Below are 18818 nucleotides of genomic sequence, written 5' to 3' on the forward strand. Positions count from 1 at the left end.
GGACTGAGTACCACAACAAACTTGTAGCCAATCAGCAGCAGGGGGTGTGTCCACTCATGATGAGGGAGGAGAGAGAGTGAGAAAGAGGGAGATTTGAAGAAATACTGTTGAAAGAGAGATGGCTGAGAGACATTACAAAAGAGAAAAGGTCAGAGGATTATCACTGGAAAAAGAAAGGTTATGATCAGGCAAGAGCTTAAAGCAACACTAAGGAACTTTTCCTCTTCGGTCGCCCTACAGGTTGGAAGCGGAATTGTCTATTACCGCTGTCGTAAATAATTTCACCGCCCGCAACCTACCGTCGCACGCACGCTCACTGTTTATCTAGCACTGGCTTTGGAATGAACAATGTCCACAGACAAGGTAGAGTATGTTGCATGACTTCATGAAAGTATGATGTATTGCAACATCAGAAACGAAGAAAAACTAAATAATGACTATTGTGATGCTTAACGTAAAGCAAGTCAAATTTGTAGTTTTCTTATGTCTCATTCGAACTACAGAAACGCGACCCGGTGTTGCTTTAAGGACCCGCGTTAATATCAGAAAAGCTTTCCAGCACTGGAAAGACCGAAGTGGAAAGGCCTGAAAACAGACACTGAGTTTGTGTTGTTTCAGCTTCATACATGAGTAACATTGGTTTTGAGTGTGTGTTGCTGGCGACTTACAACGAACTCTTGCTATATACTCGTGTACTATATGTACATTTTTTGTTCTTCCTTGTCATTCCTCCGTCATCTTCGCTTTATTTTTCATGAAGCTTTATTTTGCTTTGCTTCAGCTATGATAAAGAGACATCCACCCTTGCATTGTTTGTCCGTGCATTTTGTGGGCGAATCAATGAATTGGAGGGGTGTGTTTGTTTGGGTTGATTTCAAATATCAGCAGTGTTTAACAATGATTCTCAGAAATCACTTACTGCACCTTTAAATGAAATGGCTTGCAAATGTCATTTTAAGTTGCATTTAAATTATTAGGAGGGTTTTTAACTTTGTGTTTGGAAAAGATGCATTGTGGGATATTTTCTCATATCCACCTTAGTTGTTAAAGGTAAATAACTAGAAGAATAACAAAGTCCAGTACTAAATGGTAAAACTACGTGGACTACAAGCCAGCATTTTTATGAATACGACAATAATTTAAAATAATATGATAAGAAATACCAGTTTACAATATCAAGCAGCATAACAGACTGTTTTTTTTTTTTTTTTCAACTAAAATAACTAGAAGTGGCCGTGCCTGTTCATACATTAAAAATAAGGTGGATACTTACAGGTTCGCCTCTGGGCCCTCTGTTACCACGGGAACCTTGTTCACCTTTTTCACCAGATAAGCCCTACAACAGAAAAAACATCTGTTCAGACCATCTGCATATCTTTACCCTCAAATGTAAAAATGCAAAAGGACCCCCATTTGGAAGCAGCATAAAACACAACCATTCACATTAAGTAAATATTAATGTTTGATTACTCTGTCTCCGGTTGGGCCGTTTGGTCCTGTTGGTCCCTGAAAACAGTACAAGACATGATAGAAACCATTAGATAACACTAAATTCACATCTATCAGACGTAAGTACATTGCATGTGTAGAATCCAGCCTTTGAAAAGGTTAAAAAAAGCATGAAAACACTTACATCATCTCCTCTCTCGCCTTTATCACCATTGGCACCACGAGGACCCCTGTCTCCCTAAAACAACAAGCACAGCGATTGCAGATAGGCCAATGTCCTTTGAAAACTGTATACTGTAAAGGTCCATTCTGTATAAAGTCAAACACCACCAGCAGTGAAACAGAACTAGTTTATATTCTAACATTTACCAGCCAAATAAAATCATGATGTAGAAGACATCAATATAGCAAGTTCCTCTGTACCTTGGCACCAGAAGGTCCATAGTTTCCAGGTCTTCCTGGTTCACCATTTTTACCAGGATCTCCCTGAAAGCAAGAAACAAAGTTTAATTATGTTTTACTGCAGGAAATTACTCAAAAGAAGCAAATATTACAAATTATATCTCTCTAAGACAGAACTGGTAAATAAATGTAGAGCAAATGGAGACTTTTGCTCAAGTCTTGATCTTCTCAGATGTTTCTTCTGAGAAAAAGATCCAATAATTTCATGTGTCTCCTGTGAAAATGTCTCAGATTTTTTTTTAAGTCTGCGATCAAAAGTCAGAGATCTCAGTATGAACTCATATTTCCCAACAAATGCTCCTAAGGCAAGAACTTTTATACAGCAAGAATGCATTTAATTGATCAAAAGTGACAAATAAAGACTTTCTATTCATCCAAGTATTCTGAAAAAAAAAAAAAAAAAAAACTTAAATGAAACATATCTAAGAACTCATTAAACTCTAATGAGCTCTAAAAAGAGAAACCTCAGAGATGGATATTGATATTGGTTGGACAGATATTAAAACGATATTTAAAATATCTGTCATTAATTATATATTAATATACTGAGAACTCTTATTGCTGTCTGATCATAGGTTCTAGCATGCTCTAAATTTTTAATCATCATTTTTTGAAATGCAGACAGATTTTCATCCCTTACTCTTTCTCCTTTGGGTCCATATTGGCCGGGGTCTCCTTTAGGACCTGGTTCTCCTTGCAAGCCCTACAATATGAAATAAAAGGTTTATTTATAAATAAAGAAGAAGAACATACAACCATATATCCTACTTTTCGTTGGGTATATTCTTTCCTACAGAATCTAAACGAAGTACAAACACTCTGAGAGCAGTTTGGATGTCAAATTTAGTAAGTGTTTGGCTGTTCAAGAGGCAAACATCCCCTGTCGTGGTCCCCAGATGCAGGCTGGAGTGGAAACAGCCGCTCATAAAACTGACTGACACATCAAGCAACCAATGAACATTGCTCAAAGGGGCGGGAGCATCTGCAGTCCTATAAAGGTGATGTTTTATAGTAGAGTGATGTCCATTTTCTCATCCAATTAGATTCTGATATCTAAACATGTGGATCTATAACTTGGGATAATTTCAAATGCATCTGGATCAATAGAAGCTCCAATGTATCTGGATCAAAGTAAAGTGAACATGCAAACATGCAAACAATTCTTGCCCTCAGCTGATACAGTCATGAGAGTCCATAAACATGAAAAAAAACTGGTGTAGTAGATTTCCAGTTAGCAGATTTATTAACATACACATGCAAGTGTAAATCCCCACCCTATGACTTTGCCAAAATAACCATATATGGAGCTTACAACGTGTTTTTATTATGCATGACCTCATTTACATATAATCTCCATGCGCATATTACCATCAACAAATGTGACACAAATACATTTAACGTTACAAGAAACTAAAAAAATTATATAGATAATACAGATTGTACATATCGCTTTGATAAAAATCCTTTTCTTAATTACTATTACCAAACAAGATCGTTTTAAGACATTAAGACTTGTTATATTTTAATGTATCTTGAATATGTAGAACATTATTATGTCAAATCTAGGATTAGAATAACAAGAGTATTATTCTCACACCATTGGAAAATTGGCATTAACATTTTTTTTATTATTGTTTAAATTATAAACCTAATGTAACCTATACAATAGGGTGTTTGTTTCTCTGTTTTTTTTTTAAATCATTTAAAAGATATTTAGATATTTTTACTGTAAATAAAACAAATTTCATTCAACTCAGAATGTGATTTTTCGACAACTCCAAGAGGATCACAAATTATTTGAAATGAGATTTACAAAAGCAGAACATCCTTTACCAATCTTTCCTTTACACAGATTATATCACAATGCATTTAAATTAGTAACCAGAATATTAATATTATAATATAGCCATAATTAAATGTGGTGTATTAACCAGTCATTCAGTTCTGTTCATTATTTGACATCTTTTTGAGAGGCAACAGTTATACTTACATCTGGCCCTGGTGACCCTTTGCAGCCTGGAAGGCCAGCAAATCCCGGCTCACCCTATGAAATATAATACAAGCACACAAAACATAAACACTCTTCTTCATGGTGGGAGTCAAACACCTTGAACTGCATTTAATTATGTCGAGGGTGACATCACACTAAGAAACAGTGAAGTCATACAGAGGAAAAAGATCTTTCAAAACAAGACTGCATGCAATCTAGAGACGGGAAATAACAACAGAAAGAAATACGTGTCATAAATCACATCACATGAGAAAGTTTTATTGTGAGTTGAGATGTTTCATGCGCAGATGGGGGAATAAAGACAAGGCACAGTGATTTGTTGAGTGGAAAATGCCCTGAAAAGAGTTACAGTACATGTTGAGAGGAGCAAAACAACTATGAAGACGAAGTAAAGTCAAGGGAAGAGACGCAAGACTAGGCTTTTTCCCCAAACGGCAGACACACTTAAAAAGAGACAAAGCTGAAAAGTGTCAGACAGACAAGACAGACAGTCATGTAAAGTTCTCTGTATCTTTTGTTCACATACTGTTAACCTGATATCTGACACAGGATGCCAGAGAAAGCAGCACAGTAATGAAAGAAAAATAATGTCAAATCTAAAGTGTATTAAAAACTAATTTTATAGGCATTTACCATAGGAATATTTCACGTTTAACTTTTACACTTTTGTTGAACACAAAAAGGAGATATTTTGCAGAACATTCACACTGCTCTTTTTTGCACAATGACAGTGAATGCACAGTAGACGTGGCGCTGATAAAACAGGAAATAAAAGATGTACCATTCAGTTTGTGCACTGTGTATTCTAAGTCTTCTAACAGTCATATGATAAAATTTGTATGAAGGACAGAACAAAATGTAAAGCTTTATTTTTCAAAAAATCCCTAAAAATCAGCAGCTGCGTTTACATGGACCCTAATAATCCGATAGTAATCAGACTAGTAGCAGCCGGAATAAAAATCAGAATGATTTGGTCAAATCCGATTAAAATTTTGGTAGCTTTATTTTACAGTCCTATTCCCCATGTACATACTCCCATGTACACTTACAATAACTGAGTAATAACTAGGTACTAGGTACCCTGAACCTACCCCTAAATCTAACCCATGTTGTTACCTTATATTAACCAGTACTTTCTTAGGTAAGTACACGTAAGTGCACGTAGCGTAAAATAAAGTGCAACCGAAATTTAATTCGAATTGTAAGGGGTGGTTTAAACCTTTTATAATCTGTTCAATAGGGCATGTAAACAATTGATCGAATTGAAAACCAAAACTGGAACGTTGTGCAGTGAATGTACTGTACATGAACACGAATAACAAAAAAGATGTGAAAATTATGGTTGATGGGAATTTTCAGATTTAAATAACCTAATTTTCAGTTTCGTGCAGTGTTCGCATTTCATAAGATAAATTCTGATCTGAAGTGACATATGAACGTTTACATGCTATCACTTTATTTAGCGTTCATGTAAACAGTATGTTCGGATTCATCAATTGGAATGATTTAATTCCGATTGAAACAAAAGGGGTCCATGTAAACGTGGCTAGTGACGTGAAAAATGCATGTCTTGTGAGCGATCGCCACTGACATCAGACCAGGCGAGTGAAAGTACATGAACACGAAAAACAAAAAATGTGTGAAAACTATGGTGGATAGGAATTTTCAGATTTAAATAACCTAATTTTCAGTTTTGTCTTTTTTATTTTTTTTTATGTAGTCATACACTCTAAAAAATGAAAGTTTCCTTATTGCCATCGATGGTTCCATGAAGAACCTTTCCAAAAGGTTCCTTATAGTGGAAAAGTTTCTTTAGAAAAACTAAACTTAGAAAAAAATGGTTATTTTAGGAACTGTTACAAGAAAGGTTATTTGGGGTTCTTTGGCATCATAATGAAACTTTTGGAACCTTTACTTTTAAGAGTGTATAGACCATTTTAATCACACCTTTATGGTGTTTATTAGTCATTTTTAGAGCTTGACAGTTATAAACTCAGCAGAACAGAAAATAGCGGCAAACATTGTACAACATTTCTCCATTTGTGTTCCACTGGTAAAAGATACAGAATTTCCCCTTTAAAATAATGATTTGTGTCACATAAGAAGATGACATGAGCACTTACCTTACGTCCATCGATGCCATCAAGACCACTGTAACCTTTGTCTCCCTAAAAGTAGGATTGGGATTCAATTCAGCATGATATACAACTTCTGATTGGCAAAACTACATAATTAAAGAGAATAATAAATAAGCTCACCTTGAAGCCTTTATGACCTCTATCACCCTGCAGATAAAACAAGAGTGTATTAGATATAAGATAAAAATAATCAACTGCAGACTGTTGGAATGAGCTTTTAATAAAAATGTCCATTGAATCAGCAAGGAATCTCAGTCTCTTTTACCTTATCACCTCTTTTTCCTTGGTCTCCCTGGAAGGAAAGGAACATAGTATAGATTATCACTTCAGCAAGAGTGCACAAATCAACTGTAATATAAACAGAATGTAAATATTTGTGAGAGAGAGAGGAAGACAGACCTTCATTCCTTGGTAACCGACTGGCCCGGGATCACCAGGATTTCCCTAATAGGAGAAGTAGAGCAAAGATCAGAGAGAATGCCAAAAAGAGTTTTGCAGTGTGGTTGTGGTATAAATAACTAATAGAGAGACATTTGGATGCCCCCTCAACCCCTATTAAGTGACCATATTAACAGACCTGACGTGAGAATAACCAAGGAAAACGGTGGGAAAAAGAAATCAAGATCGTATCTTCAAGAAACAATTCCTAAAGGGCCTTTTAGAATCAACTGTATGCTGTAATCATTATTGTTTTGTCTACAAAATCAGCATTCACTGTAAAATAACAGAATAGCTGGCTCAGTCACCATATGCTGTTTAATAGCTCAGCTGGATGTTTTCCAATGTGTGTGGTTGTTTTATGATACTTATGAGAGCCAAATATCTAAAAACATCCTTACAAACATAGAAAAATTGTGATCATGTGGCAGACAGGAAGTCCAACAGCAAATTCAGAGAAAATAATAATTTTATAGGTCATTGAAATTGTAACAGCTGCGGAAGATGAAAGATGATGGACCTCGGGGTCAGTCGAGGGAATTGCTTTGTTTGGATTCTCAACAAAGAGATCCGGTGACACATGGAACATTTATTGGACACGATCATTTCATAGCCATGTGAAAAGTATTAATCAGCACGTTAATTGGCACATACAATGGATTTTTTAAATGACAGCTGTATATTTTGACTTAAGGTGCGGTCACACTTATTCTTTTACTGTGAGGTTACTTCTAGATTTTGGTTTGATATACAGTACATAGCTGGTTGTCAGGAAAAATGGAGACAATTCCTCCTATATCCCATGTGTGATTTAAATTCACCCTTCTTTGATGTTGTAAATTTTGTTTTATTGATAGGTAAATATCATATCCATACTTGTAAATGGAAAAAATGTAAGCCCTCCTTTAATATATTTCTATGTGAGTTTGTTTCAAATGTTTCAAAAAACATAATAGAAAGTCTGAAACTCTATGTTTATCTCTGTCAAAATATGTACTATTTTAGTTTTTTTTTTTTTATGTCTATATCGGCTACCTGTTTGTCTTCATCCTTGCTCCTTTTTCTTTCTTAAACTCGAACTCTGTGTTACTCTCAATGGAAGTGTCTTACATTGTTGACTGTTCCCTGTCTTGTTATGTACATTCTGCAATTAAATACTGTATATATCTGAATCCACACGAATTTCGTGTGAGGGGCGAAAGATTTCCCCCATGAAGATTTCACAAAGGATTCATATGGAAGCTTGTTTCCGTCCCAAAATAAAAAAATGTAAATGATAATTGTGACTTTTTTTCTCACAATTGCGAGTTTACATCTCGCAATTCTAACTTTATTTCTCAGAATTGCGAGATACAAAGTCAGAATTGCGTGAAATAAAGTCGCAATTGCGTGTTATAAAGTCAGAATTGCGAGATATAAAGTCAGAATTGCGTGAAATAAAGTCACAATTGCGTGTTATAAAGCCAGAATTGCGAGATATAAAATCAGAATTGCGTGAAATAAAGTCACAATTGCGTGTTATAAAGTCAGAATTGCGAGATATAAAATCAGAATTGCGTGAAATAAAGTCGCAATTGCGTGTTATAAAGTCAGAATTGCGAGATATAAAGTCAGAATTGCGTGATATAAAGTCAGAATTCTGACTTTTTTTCTTCCAATTGCGACTTTATATCACGCAATTCTGACTTTATAACACGCAATTGCGAGTTTATATCTCGCAATTCTGACATGTTTTCTCAGAATTGTGAGATATAAACTTACATATTGTGAGATATAAAGTCCAATTCTAAGGGGGGGGGGGAAGACGGACTTTTTCTTTTTCTTTTTTTACCTCAGAATAGTTTATCTCACAATTCTGACTTTATAACACGCAATTGCGACTTTATATCATGCAATTCTGACTTTATATCTCCCAATTGCGTATTATAAAGTCAGAATTGCGTGATATAAAGTCGCAATTGCGAGAAAAAAAGTCAGAATTCTGACTTTATAATACGCAATTGCGACTTTATACCTCGCAATTCTGACTTTATAACACGCAATTCTGACTTTATAACACGCAATTGTGACTTTATTTCACGCAATTCTTACTTTATACCTCGCAATTCTGACTTTATAACACGCAATTCTGACTTTATAACACGCAATTGTGACTTTATTTCACGCAATTCTGACTTTATATCTCGCAATTCTGACTTTATAACACACAATTGCGACTTTACTTCACGCAATTCTGACTTTGTATCTCGCAATTCTGAGAAATAAAGTCAGAATTGCGAGATGTAAACTCGCAATTGTGAGATAAAAAGTCACAATTATCATTAAAAAAAAAATATTTTGTGGCGGAAACAAGCTTCCATACAGTAGATTCAAGTTGGTCACACAGATTCACCTTTTTTTTATACGCTATGTGTTATTTATGTTATATGTAACATGGTCTTGTAAAGCATGACATTTAGTTCTTTAGTATGTCTCTACATATAGCAGAATGACAATAAAGCTCACTTGACTCGACTTGACTTATGCCTACAAACATGAGTTTTTTGACTTATGCAAAAGCAGATAGCAGATGCTTACCGGAGAGCCAACATCTCCTTTCTCTCCCGGCATGCCTGGTCTTCCATTCTCTCCCTGCAGGAAAAGGAAAGGTTAGGCCACAGACCCCTGTGCATGCTGAGAGTGAATTAAACATGAATATATGTAGATGGATGGAGAGGCAACATAAAGACATAAAAATCTATTTTATTAATACTCACTTTTTGTCCTGGGTCTCCACGGGGTCCCTCAGGGCCTCCAGGGGCCTGTGAAAATATTGCATGAAACAATTAGAAACAGAAAATATCCATAACGACTTGTTTAAATGGGTTAGACAAGTAATATCACTTACGTTGCAGTCAAAGGAGCAGCACTGAAGGAAAGATTTATAAAACAAAATTAATTTAGTAATGTACAAAATAAAGGTATTTTATACAAATGTGCAAAAGCAGCGGGAAAGCAACATACCACATCCTTTGTTTCATTTGTCTAGAATGAAAAGAAAAAAAGGAAAGAGGACAACATTAGAAAAATCTACACACAATTGGCTCGAAGCTCAAATGTTACTTATGGCTGCCATTATTGATGGCGCACATAAAGCAAGTTCAGTGGGTTGAACAATTCCCTCTGCTGAGCTCTATATTAATAAACAAATAAATGCATTAAGCCTATAAAGTAGAATTGATTTTAGTGATATACACTAGAGTTGAAAGGCTGTGGGGGGAAAAAAAAGTATCTAATGCTCATCAAGGCTGCATTTATTTGACCAAAAATGCAGAAAAAAATTTAATATTGTGAAACATCATTACAATTTAAAATAACTGTTTTCTAAAAAAAAAAAAATGTTTAAATGACTGACCTCAAACTTTGAATGGTATAGTGTATATAGCTCAAGGCACACAATGTACACACAGGTCTATGCCAATGCAATTTTTCTCAAAGAAATATTTGATCATGCAATTTTTAAGCAGATTCTTAATTATTTTTCTTTATGCAAAACCAATTCTATATGTGTTTTGGCCAGTCTGATTTATAAATCCACAGGAAAACCACATAAACATCCTCGTTGTGGTGCGTTTGTGTTACGACACTCACAATCATGTGAATGATGGAGCGTATAGAGCTCAGTTGTGTGGAGAGAGAGTTGTCTGCAGCGGTGAAGTTCTGTCTGTAGTTCGAATCTGTGGCAATGACAGACAGTCTGGTGTCCTGGGAAAAATAGAGTTGAAAGAAAAGAGAAACATTATGGCTTGTCCAAATACATCTGCATGAGAAAAAAATGTCTCTTTCTCACAAACAGCGTCACTTTATGTGGTCAGACTTTTGGCCATCGGCATAAACTACTCCACATTGCTGCTTATTACTGGTGTCCACTTACACTGGAAAAAGACACATGATTTACTGCTAAGTGGCGGGTTTTATATTGTTTATTTGCTATTAACTGTTTCAAATAAAAATCTTGGTAACACTTAGTCCACTTTAGACATTCTACTAACTATAAGTAGCATTGCAACTACAGTACATGTCAAGAACCAATCAGTAGAATAGTTTGTCTGTATAATATCTGCTAACTTTTTCTTTTGGTCCCCAAACAGACATTCTACTGACATTGTTATGTCTACTAACCCTAACTTAACAGTCTAGGCTACTAATTCTTTAAAAAGAGTTAGCTGACATGTAGTTGCAAAGTTAGTAGAATGTCTAAAGTGGACTATCAAAATAAAGTACAACCAAAATCTTAAACATTAAATGGCATGCACCTTGTAAACTGTGGCAAAAATGGTAGTCTAAGCACTTATTGTAGGAACTATAAATTAAATGCAACCCTTTTTAAATGTAATAAAAAAGAATTGTGTTTAAGTGAAGTGCATATTCATTCCCTGAAATTTGAAATCCAGCCAATCAGATTGAAGCTTGCCATTTTGAAAGAGCACTCGCCTGATTTGAGTACAATATAAATCAGGCAGTTTGGAGGATACTTTTCATGCACAATGGTTTTCCAAGTAAAGTCATACAGTATCTACTTAAAAAGTCTTTGTTTGCATAATGCAATGCACTTCGGATTGAAGTAGCATTTATTTTATGTACAGTACCTCCTGGTCAGGTGAGATGGCCACAGCGAACACTTTGATGGCGTGTTGTCGTGCTTCATTGGCAGCATCCTGGATCCCACCACATGGCTCCTTGTAGCCGGTCACAGGGTGACCATCCGTGACCACCACAATGTACTTATTCTCATGATAGTGGGAGCCCCTGCAAGCAGATGTATGTATGTATGTATGTATGTATGTATGAATTTTAGAATTTTAGTATTGTAATTTCAAATAATGCCAAAATGAACATACGCTCGAAGCAGCTCAGCGATACCATCCTTGATGGCGCAGTCGGTGTACGTTCCTTTGCCTATGTATTTGATTTTGTCTATGGCAGCTTTCAGCTCATTGCGTTTTGTGTTCAGGTCAACTAATTCCATCACCAGCTCGGTGTCGTCACTGTAGTGCAGCGCTCCTGAGTTCCACGTCACATAGCGATCACAAGGCTGCCGCCTGTCAACAACATAATCAAATTACATTTGTAGCAAAGCATTAAAGTAAAAATATATATAAACTTATTGTTAAAGGTGCACGCAATTTAAAGAAATTCAGTTATCGGTGTAAATGCACTTACAAAAAAGTACATGATTTGGCCTGGTCATGTGATCTCAATATGGCAGTCGCCATAGGGAGCTCCACTAATGTATCAAATAAATCAGATTTTTCTAGGCCTGGTTTACTCTGTGCGCCTTTAAAGGAGGCCTGTTATGCCCTTTTTCAGAGTCTTGATTTTGTGAATACTAGAATAGGTTTTAATGCTTAAAATTTTTCACACATTTTAAATGTTTGCAGCACCTCTCTTCCCAGTCTGTCAGTAATGCTCTGTTTAGTTCCTAGGTGTGTTCGACTTGAAGCGGCGCTGCACAGACCGATTGGTGTATGACATCAAAGTATCATGAGAGCGATTCGAAAACATACGGAGCCGTCTGCTCTCCAATCGCGCTCATGGTACTTTGATGTCACACGCACATCAGTCTGCGCTGCACTGCTTCAAGTCGAACACACCAGAGGAGTTCAGAAACAATGTGCACTGATATAGAGAATAACTCCCTTTGAAATGGAATTTGTGCTTTATAACTTTGCAGACCTTTTTCATGCTCAAACAGCAACATAACACACTAAATAAAACTTAAAAATGTAAAAAAAAAAAAAGGAAAAAAAAAGAAGCATAATAGGACCACTTTAAACGAATATAGATATGACAAAGATATCATGATAAAATATGTGATAGTATATGATAAAATATAGATATAATACAAATTTATAAAATATCATAGCATACAGGGTTTTCAGCTCATCGATGAAGGTCTTAGTGAAGCTCTTGATCTGGTTGATGTAGAACTCTGGAGGTTTGGCTCTGAGGGCCACACTTTCAGATGTGTCCAACACAAAGAACAAATCCACAGGACACTCTGCAGGAAGACAGAAGTAGAATCACAAAATCATCAGTGGTTCAAAAATCAATGCTCTTACTTATGTGCTTTACAGGTCTAGTCTATCAAATTTACAGTCATGACTTCAGGAAAAGTATCAAATGCTTAAATGTGAGTTTGCATGTAAATGTTGATGTTAACAGTAGCAATGCATTCTCGTGTTCACTTTGCTGATTTATGAGGTAAAATAAAGTACATCAAATATTTTGTTATAGGGCGTGAATGGGTGTAACATTCAATGTTTACTCACTTTTATCTCCACTTCCTAATCGTGATAAGTATGGTTAGTTTGGGAAAAAAATTATGAGCTCCCCCTATTGGTGGATGATAAACTTGACGCTCCATCGTCAATTTTGGACATGTGAGACATTTGCATCACCTGACCTAAACCATGCAGTCATGTGACATTACAGGTTATTTGAATATGAAAGTATTTCCTCTGAGATACAGTATACAGGTATGTATATCTATCCAGATGTATGGTGTGTGTAACTGCAACAATGCCTAATCAAATCTTCAAACTTTAAAATCAATCTCCTTGGGACAGTCCAACCAGATTAACTTTCTTCAGATAAACATTAAAATAACTATTTCATCTTATATTTACAAATTAAGCAAAGTTAATATGAAGAATCCACAAATGTGGCCTAAACCAAGGCCTTTCATGCATAGGAGCGCATGGTTTCTTCAAAAACAAGTTGCATCTCAACAAATCATCAATTCCAAAGCATCTGCTGAATCATAACTCACTATCCAGATTTCAGTCACATTGAAGCATATTTTTTGATGCATTAAAGCATAATGATCTGCTGCATATACTGTAAAATATACAGTGAATTTAAAACCAGCAGCATCCCAACTCAAACATCCTCATGCATCTCTGGATAGATGGATACGTAATTTAATGTCATTCATTCTGTAAGTTGCTACTATTGTATATTGTAACTCAATAACTCACTACCTTATTATACTACAACTCAATACACTACCATCTCAGTCAATACTATTGCCTATAGGCAACACAATACTATTTAGCCTAATACCTCAACACAAACTATTATAACTTTTCTATGTTTATTATAACAAAAGAGCAAACGTTACATAAGTTAAGAATCAATATAGGTAGTAGCCTATGTTGTATGTCCAGCGTTTATTTGCAGCTGTATTTAATAACCGACTTTTACGCACACGGGATAGTAATGTCGAACATGCTAAACATATTTATCCATTGTAAATAAGAAATGATCAATATAACTAGGACGGAAAAAAATATTTATAATTACCTTTGGAGGTGGATATTGTGAGATCCTGAGCGAAGATCCCTGCCCAAAGTGCGCACAGAGCGGTCAATATATATCCGTTAAGCGCCATAGATCCTGATTTAACTGCACGTTAACCGTGCAAACAGACGTTGAGGAACACACAAAACAGAAAGAGTGATATGATTTCAGATGAAATATGAAAACAGGTTCGGGTGAGATGAAGTAGCGGACAGTGGCACAGTGGCGCGTCCACTCAGAGCGCAAAGCAGAATGAAACGCCTTTACAACAGGAGAGAGGAGGAGGAGGAGTTCGGTCCACTTATGTCTACTTCAGTGCTTCATCAATGCTGCTACACAGCGATGTTAGGCCCTGAAACACTTTAACATAAGTATACTGATAATCAACATTTGCCTTAACATGCTTGTTTAATGCGCCCAATAAACTGTATGACTTTTAAAGATGCTTGCTGCATAATGACTAAATGCATGGCATTTTAACACGTGCGCTTCTTGGTTATCTACGCATTATTACTTGATATAATATTATAGGCCCACTGTAATACAGTCCAATAGTCAGAAATATCATGAAACAAATTTATGTCTTAATGTTTTAAAAAATATTGATATTAATAATTAGATAAATAATAACATAAAATCTTAATAAAAACTACTAAAGCATCACTTTTTTCTTAGTGCACTTAAAAAAAACTATTGTTATATTGCAAAAACATAATACATTGAATTGTAACCTTCTTTAGTTTGTGAAAGAATGCTTCAGAATCTTTGTCATTTTATTTATTCGGTGATTGGGTGCTAATACCAAATCCCCAGGTTTATTCCAAAATTAATAATTGTAGACATTTTTGCACAAAGTTTAGTTACCTTGGAAACATTTTTGTGAGTAAATGTGCATGTGGAATGATGGAGCACTGCGGTTTGCTTGGGCAGAAGCAGAAAGATGCTCTGTGTTGAGTTGTACTGAGGGAACAACATGCAGCAGGGAGAGAATGAGACACTCTGATGAGGTTATGCAGCAAAGAGTCCTGTTGTCAGGAGGGGTGTGATGTGATCCATGTGTGTGTGTGTGTATGAGAGAGAGAGAGAGAGAGAGAGAGAGAGAGAGAGAGAGAGAGAGAGAGAGAGAGAGAGAGAGAGAGAGAGAGAGAGAGAGAGAGAGAATAAACAAGACATCTGACATTGTCTTTTCTATGAGGGGGAGGGTAATGTCTTTTCACATCTGCATCTCGTCTACCAATTGAGAGGCAAGAGAGAGAGAGAAAGAAAGAATAAAGAGGAACATATGAAAAGCAAAAAAGAATGCCACTCCCTCATGCATCTCTCTGTCTTTGAAAGAGAAACAGCGCCACCCATGTGCAGATTTCTGTGTAACATGAGACCAGGTGTTGCTCACTATTGGCTCACTTAGATCTTAGGACAGTCATCAACTTATCCCAGAACTTTTCATACTTCTGTATGACCGAATAATTTAGAGCAATTCATTCCTTCTACAAAATATGGGCCAATTGTGTGCCTCACATAAATAGGCCTACTACTGGTCAAAAGTTTGAGGTCAGTAAAAACATTTTTTGTGCAAATTTTCACCAAAGACATTAAAGGAGAACTCCGGTCAATTTTAACATTGAGCTCATTTTTTTGTAAATTTGGAGTGCTGTCAGTACAGAGAACAATGACAAAAATCGGTGTTGCCTACACCGTGTTATCCTCTTTTTAAAATTTGCACCCTGTTGACTTCAATGGGGCAAGTACTAAACCTGCTTTTAGCCTCTTAACATCCTTGATGTGTCATTACAAGTGCCCAGCTAATGTGAGTGATTCCTTCAGAGAGATCACGGGTGAATCTGACTGCAGTAGATGTGAAAGATATTAATAAAAATGATGTTATTTCAGCCAGCGCACATACCTGTGTTTACATCCTGTTTTCGGTCGAAGTCCATAGTAATCGATTATCGAGTTCACACGCATAGGTTTAGTTACCTATGATCACGCGCGAGAACTCGACAATCGATTACTGTGGACTTCGACCGAAAACAGGAAGAAAATACAGGTATGTGCGCTGGCTGAAATAACATTCTTTTTTTTTACTTTCCTTACTGTATCCACAACATGTTAAGCATGCAGCAACTGTTTTCACCATTTATAATAATAAGAAATGTTTCTTGAGCAGCAAATCATCATATTAGAATGATTTCTGAAGGATCATGTGACACTGAAGACTGGAGTAATGCTGCTGAACATTCAGCTTTGCCATCACAGGAATAAACTACATTTTTAATTGCAATAATATTTCACAATATTAGTTTTTACTGTATTTAAAAGATAAAATCAAGATAAAATCTTACAGACTCCAAATTTTGAATGATATTTTACGAAAGTTTTGTGCAGTAAGTGGATTGAATGACTCTCCTATAAAGTCTTCTGGCATTTGAGGGCTAAAATTTAACAAGCAAGGCTGGTTACACATGTGTTACTTAAACAATTAGCCGTTAAAAAAAAAAACATATTGGTTGACCACTAATCTGAATTATGCGTGGGACGAGATATAGTGTAGTGGTTACAGGCATAATGCAGTCAAACAGACTCTGACCCATAACATGAAGCTGCTGTAAATCAGCACACCAAATGATGCCATGATAAATTATGACATATATACCCTTGTGGTCATGCATATTCCTGAAACAATGACAGGATCACAGTGGAACAGTATTTCACTCGGGACTGTGAATATGGAGTTGATGAACAATGCTTTGAGTCTGGGTTAATGTCTCTCATTAGCGCAACAGTAAATTCAACATGACACTCAAACATCTTGAGTGATGTACATCATTCGCGTACACAGACTCGCATACATCCATGAGCATGTGAGAGGATGAGAAAACATCGAATTGCTTTTGAGAAAGTCCAAGCGAGAGCAGCTACAGAACGTTTCGAATGGGAAAGAGTGGCGGTAAAGTCAGCAGAGTGAAGACACTACATTCATTGTACTGTGTTGCGTAAATTAGAGGAGGGGGAAAAGCAGTATGGTTCACTAATAGAGGAATATTTTTTACTCTTTCGGTCTGTAATGAACACGGCATGACCTGGAACATCACAGAGGGGGAGATCAGGGTGGTCCCTGGATAAACCTAGTCATGGCTCTTTACAAAAAAAAACGGAAAAAAAACAACATACTGTAATACTGTGGTGGTACCATGGTAATAAATGATGTTTACATGGTACTATGTGGTAATATCATGATACATGATGCTTCAGAGAGATGTGAATTGGGATGTTTATGCTTTGGATCAGAATAGTTGCCTGGTGGCAACTGAAGGGAAATGGGTGTGTTTTTCCCCCTGAAGAAAGGATTCATTTCTGCTTGAAAATTCTATTACAAGAGACCAATGTTTGGCCAGAGCTCAGCAAGCTTTTTCCACTGATCTCATTCGCTTTTCTTTTTTTCCTCCATGAAAGAAAGAAAAAAATAATTTTGCACCCTAAGACTGAGAGGGAAAAGGGGGGAAAGCATCTGGTAATAATCAGGATTTAATAGTGGAGGCTTACTGTAAATCTGCGAAGAATCTGACAGCTGCACTGGTTCGTTCGGCCTGGCCAGCAGGATGGGGACTTCATCGAGGTGAATGACATCAGGAATCTTCTCTATTATGTGCGAGAGAGAAGGATACTGCGAAAACACTGAGCAAAAATCAGCACTAAAAATACATGGGAGATTTAAGAGCATTTGCTGAAGCAGAACAGACAGGTCAAAGCTCAAAGTAAGAGGCAGACTGACAGGTCAAAGTTCATGACCCCTAAAGTAAATGCTATGCTGATATGTTTAAAAAAGAGGCAGGGGTTAAATTTGACCTGTGGTTGCCTAGGGAGCCTCAAAGGTTTAGATTATCACAAAACAGCAGGTAACATAAACGCCCCAACTCCAAACACTATCTGAAAATAAATCACACACACACACACACACACTCACATATGAAGAATATGCCGTCTTGGTGATGGTATATACAGTATATATCCATCACCAATATATATATACCATCACAAAAACGGTATTTATTTTATACAAAATGCAGTAAAACCAGTTATATTCTTCAAATATTCATTTTTTTTTTAAATAACTTTAACCTGTTAATGTAATTTAAAATGTAGTTTATTCCTGCGATTCAAAGCTGAATTCTCAGCATCATTACTCCAGTCTTCAGTGTCACATGATCCTTCAGAAATCATTCTAATATTCTGATTTGCTGCTCAAAAAACATTTATTATATTTATTATATAAATATTTTAATTTTAAAGGATTCTTATATGGAAAGTAAAAAAAATACATATATATGTAGATTTATATATATATATATATGTATTTATATATATATATATATATATATATATATATATATATATATATATATATATATATATATATATGTGTGTATATATACAGTGGTGGTCAGAATTAATGGCACCCCTGGTAAATATGATCAAAAATGGCTGTAAAAAATAAATCTGCATTGTTTATCCTTTTGATCTTTCATTCAAAAAATGTGCAAAAATCGAACCTTTCATTGAAGTAAAAGAATTGAAAGTGGGGAGGAAATCACATTATGAAAGAAATGTTTTTCTCCAAAACACGTTGGCCACAATTATTGGCACCCCTAGAATTTTTTACGAGTAAAATATCTCTGAAGTATATTCCCATTAATATTTACCTTTTTTAGTACACCAGGGTGACTAGGAACATGAAACTGTCCAGCTATGACTTCTTGTATCACAGCAGTTTAAATATGAGGAAACACAAAGGCCAAATCCCCTTAATCATCCATCACAATGAGTAAAACCAAAGAATATAGTTCTGATGCGTAGCAAAAGATTGTTGACCATCACAAAATAGAAAGTGGCTGTAAGAAAATATCTAAAGAATTGAAAATCCCCATTTTGACCATCAGGGCAATAATTAAGAAGTTCCAATCAACTAAAGATGTTACGAA

The 18818-nt window shown here is 35.8% G+C and overlaps 1 protein-coding gene across 1 annotated transcript in view; it reads right to left on the reverse strand.

Moving 5' to 3' along the window:
• col6a1 (collagen, type VI, alpha 1) overlaps positions 1-14116 on the reverse strand; it is a 37756-nt gene extending 23640 nt beyond the window's left edge. The window contains exons 1-19 of the mRNA XM_081357358.1: positions 13843-14116; positions 12409-12538; positions 11379-11579; positions 11127-11286; positions 10129-10242; positions 9502-9522; positions 9386-9406; positions 9255-9299; positions 9076-9129; positions 6460-6504; positions 6326-6352; positions 6181-6207; positions 6046-6090; positions 3902-3955; positions 2552-2614; positions 1873-1935; positions 1634-1687; positions 1471-1506; positions 1274-1336 (exon numbers count right to left, since the gene is read on the reverse strand). Coding sequence (XP_081213484.1) covers positions 1274-1336; positions 1471-1506; positions 1634-1687; positions 1873-1935; positions 2552-2614; positions 3902-3955; positions 6046-6090; positions 6181-6207; positions 6326-6352; positions 6460-6504; positions 9076-9129; positions 9255-9299; positions 9386-9406; positions 9502-9522; positions 10129-10242; positions 11127-11286; positions 11379-11579; positions 12409-12538; positions 13843-13930 — 1311 coding nt within the window. The 5' untranslated portion in view covers positions 13931-14116. The remainder of the gene's footprint in view (positions 1-1273; positions 1337-1470; positions 1507-1633; positions 1688-1872; positions 1936-2551; positions 2615-3901; positions 3956-6045; positions 6091-6180; positions 6208-6325; positions 6353-6459; positions 6505-9075; positions 9130-9254; positions 9300-9385; positions 9407-9501; positions 9523-10128; positions 10243-11126; positions 11287-11378; positions 11580-12408; positions 12539-13842) is intronic.
• Between the last annotated feature and the right edge of the window lie 4702 nt (positions 14117-18818).

Source organism: Scardinius erythrophthalmus (genome assembly GCF_964197995.2).
Source record: "Scardinius erythrophthalmus genome assembly, chromosome: 25".
Lineage (NCBI taxonomy): Eukaryota > Metazoa > Chordata > Actinopteri > Cypriniformes > Leuciscidae > Scardinius > Scardinius erythrophthalmus.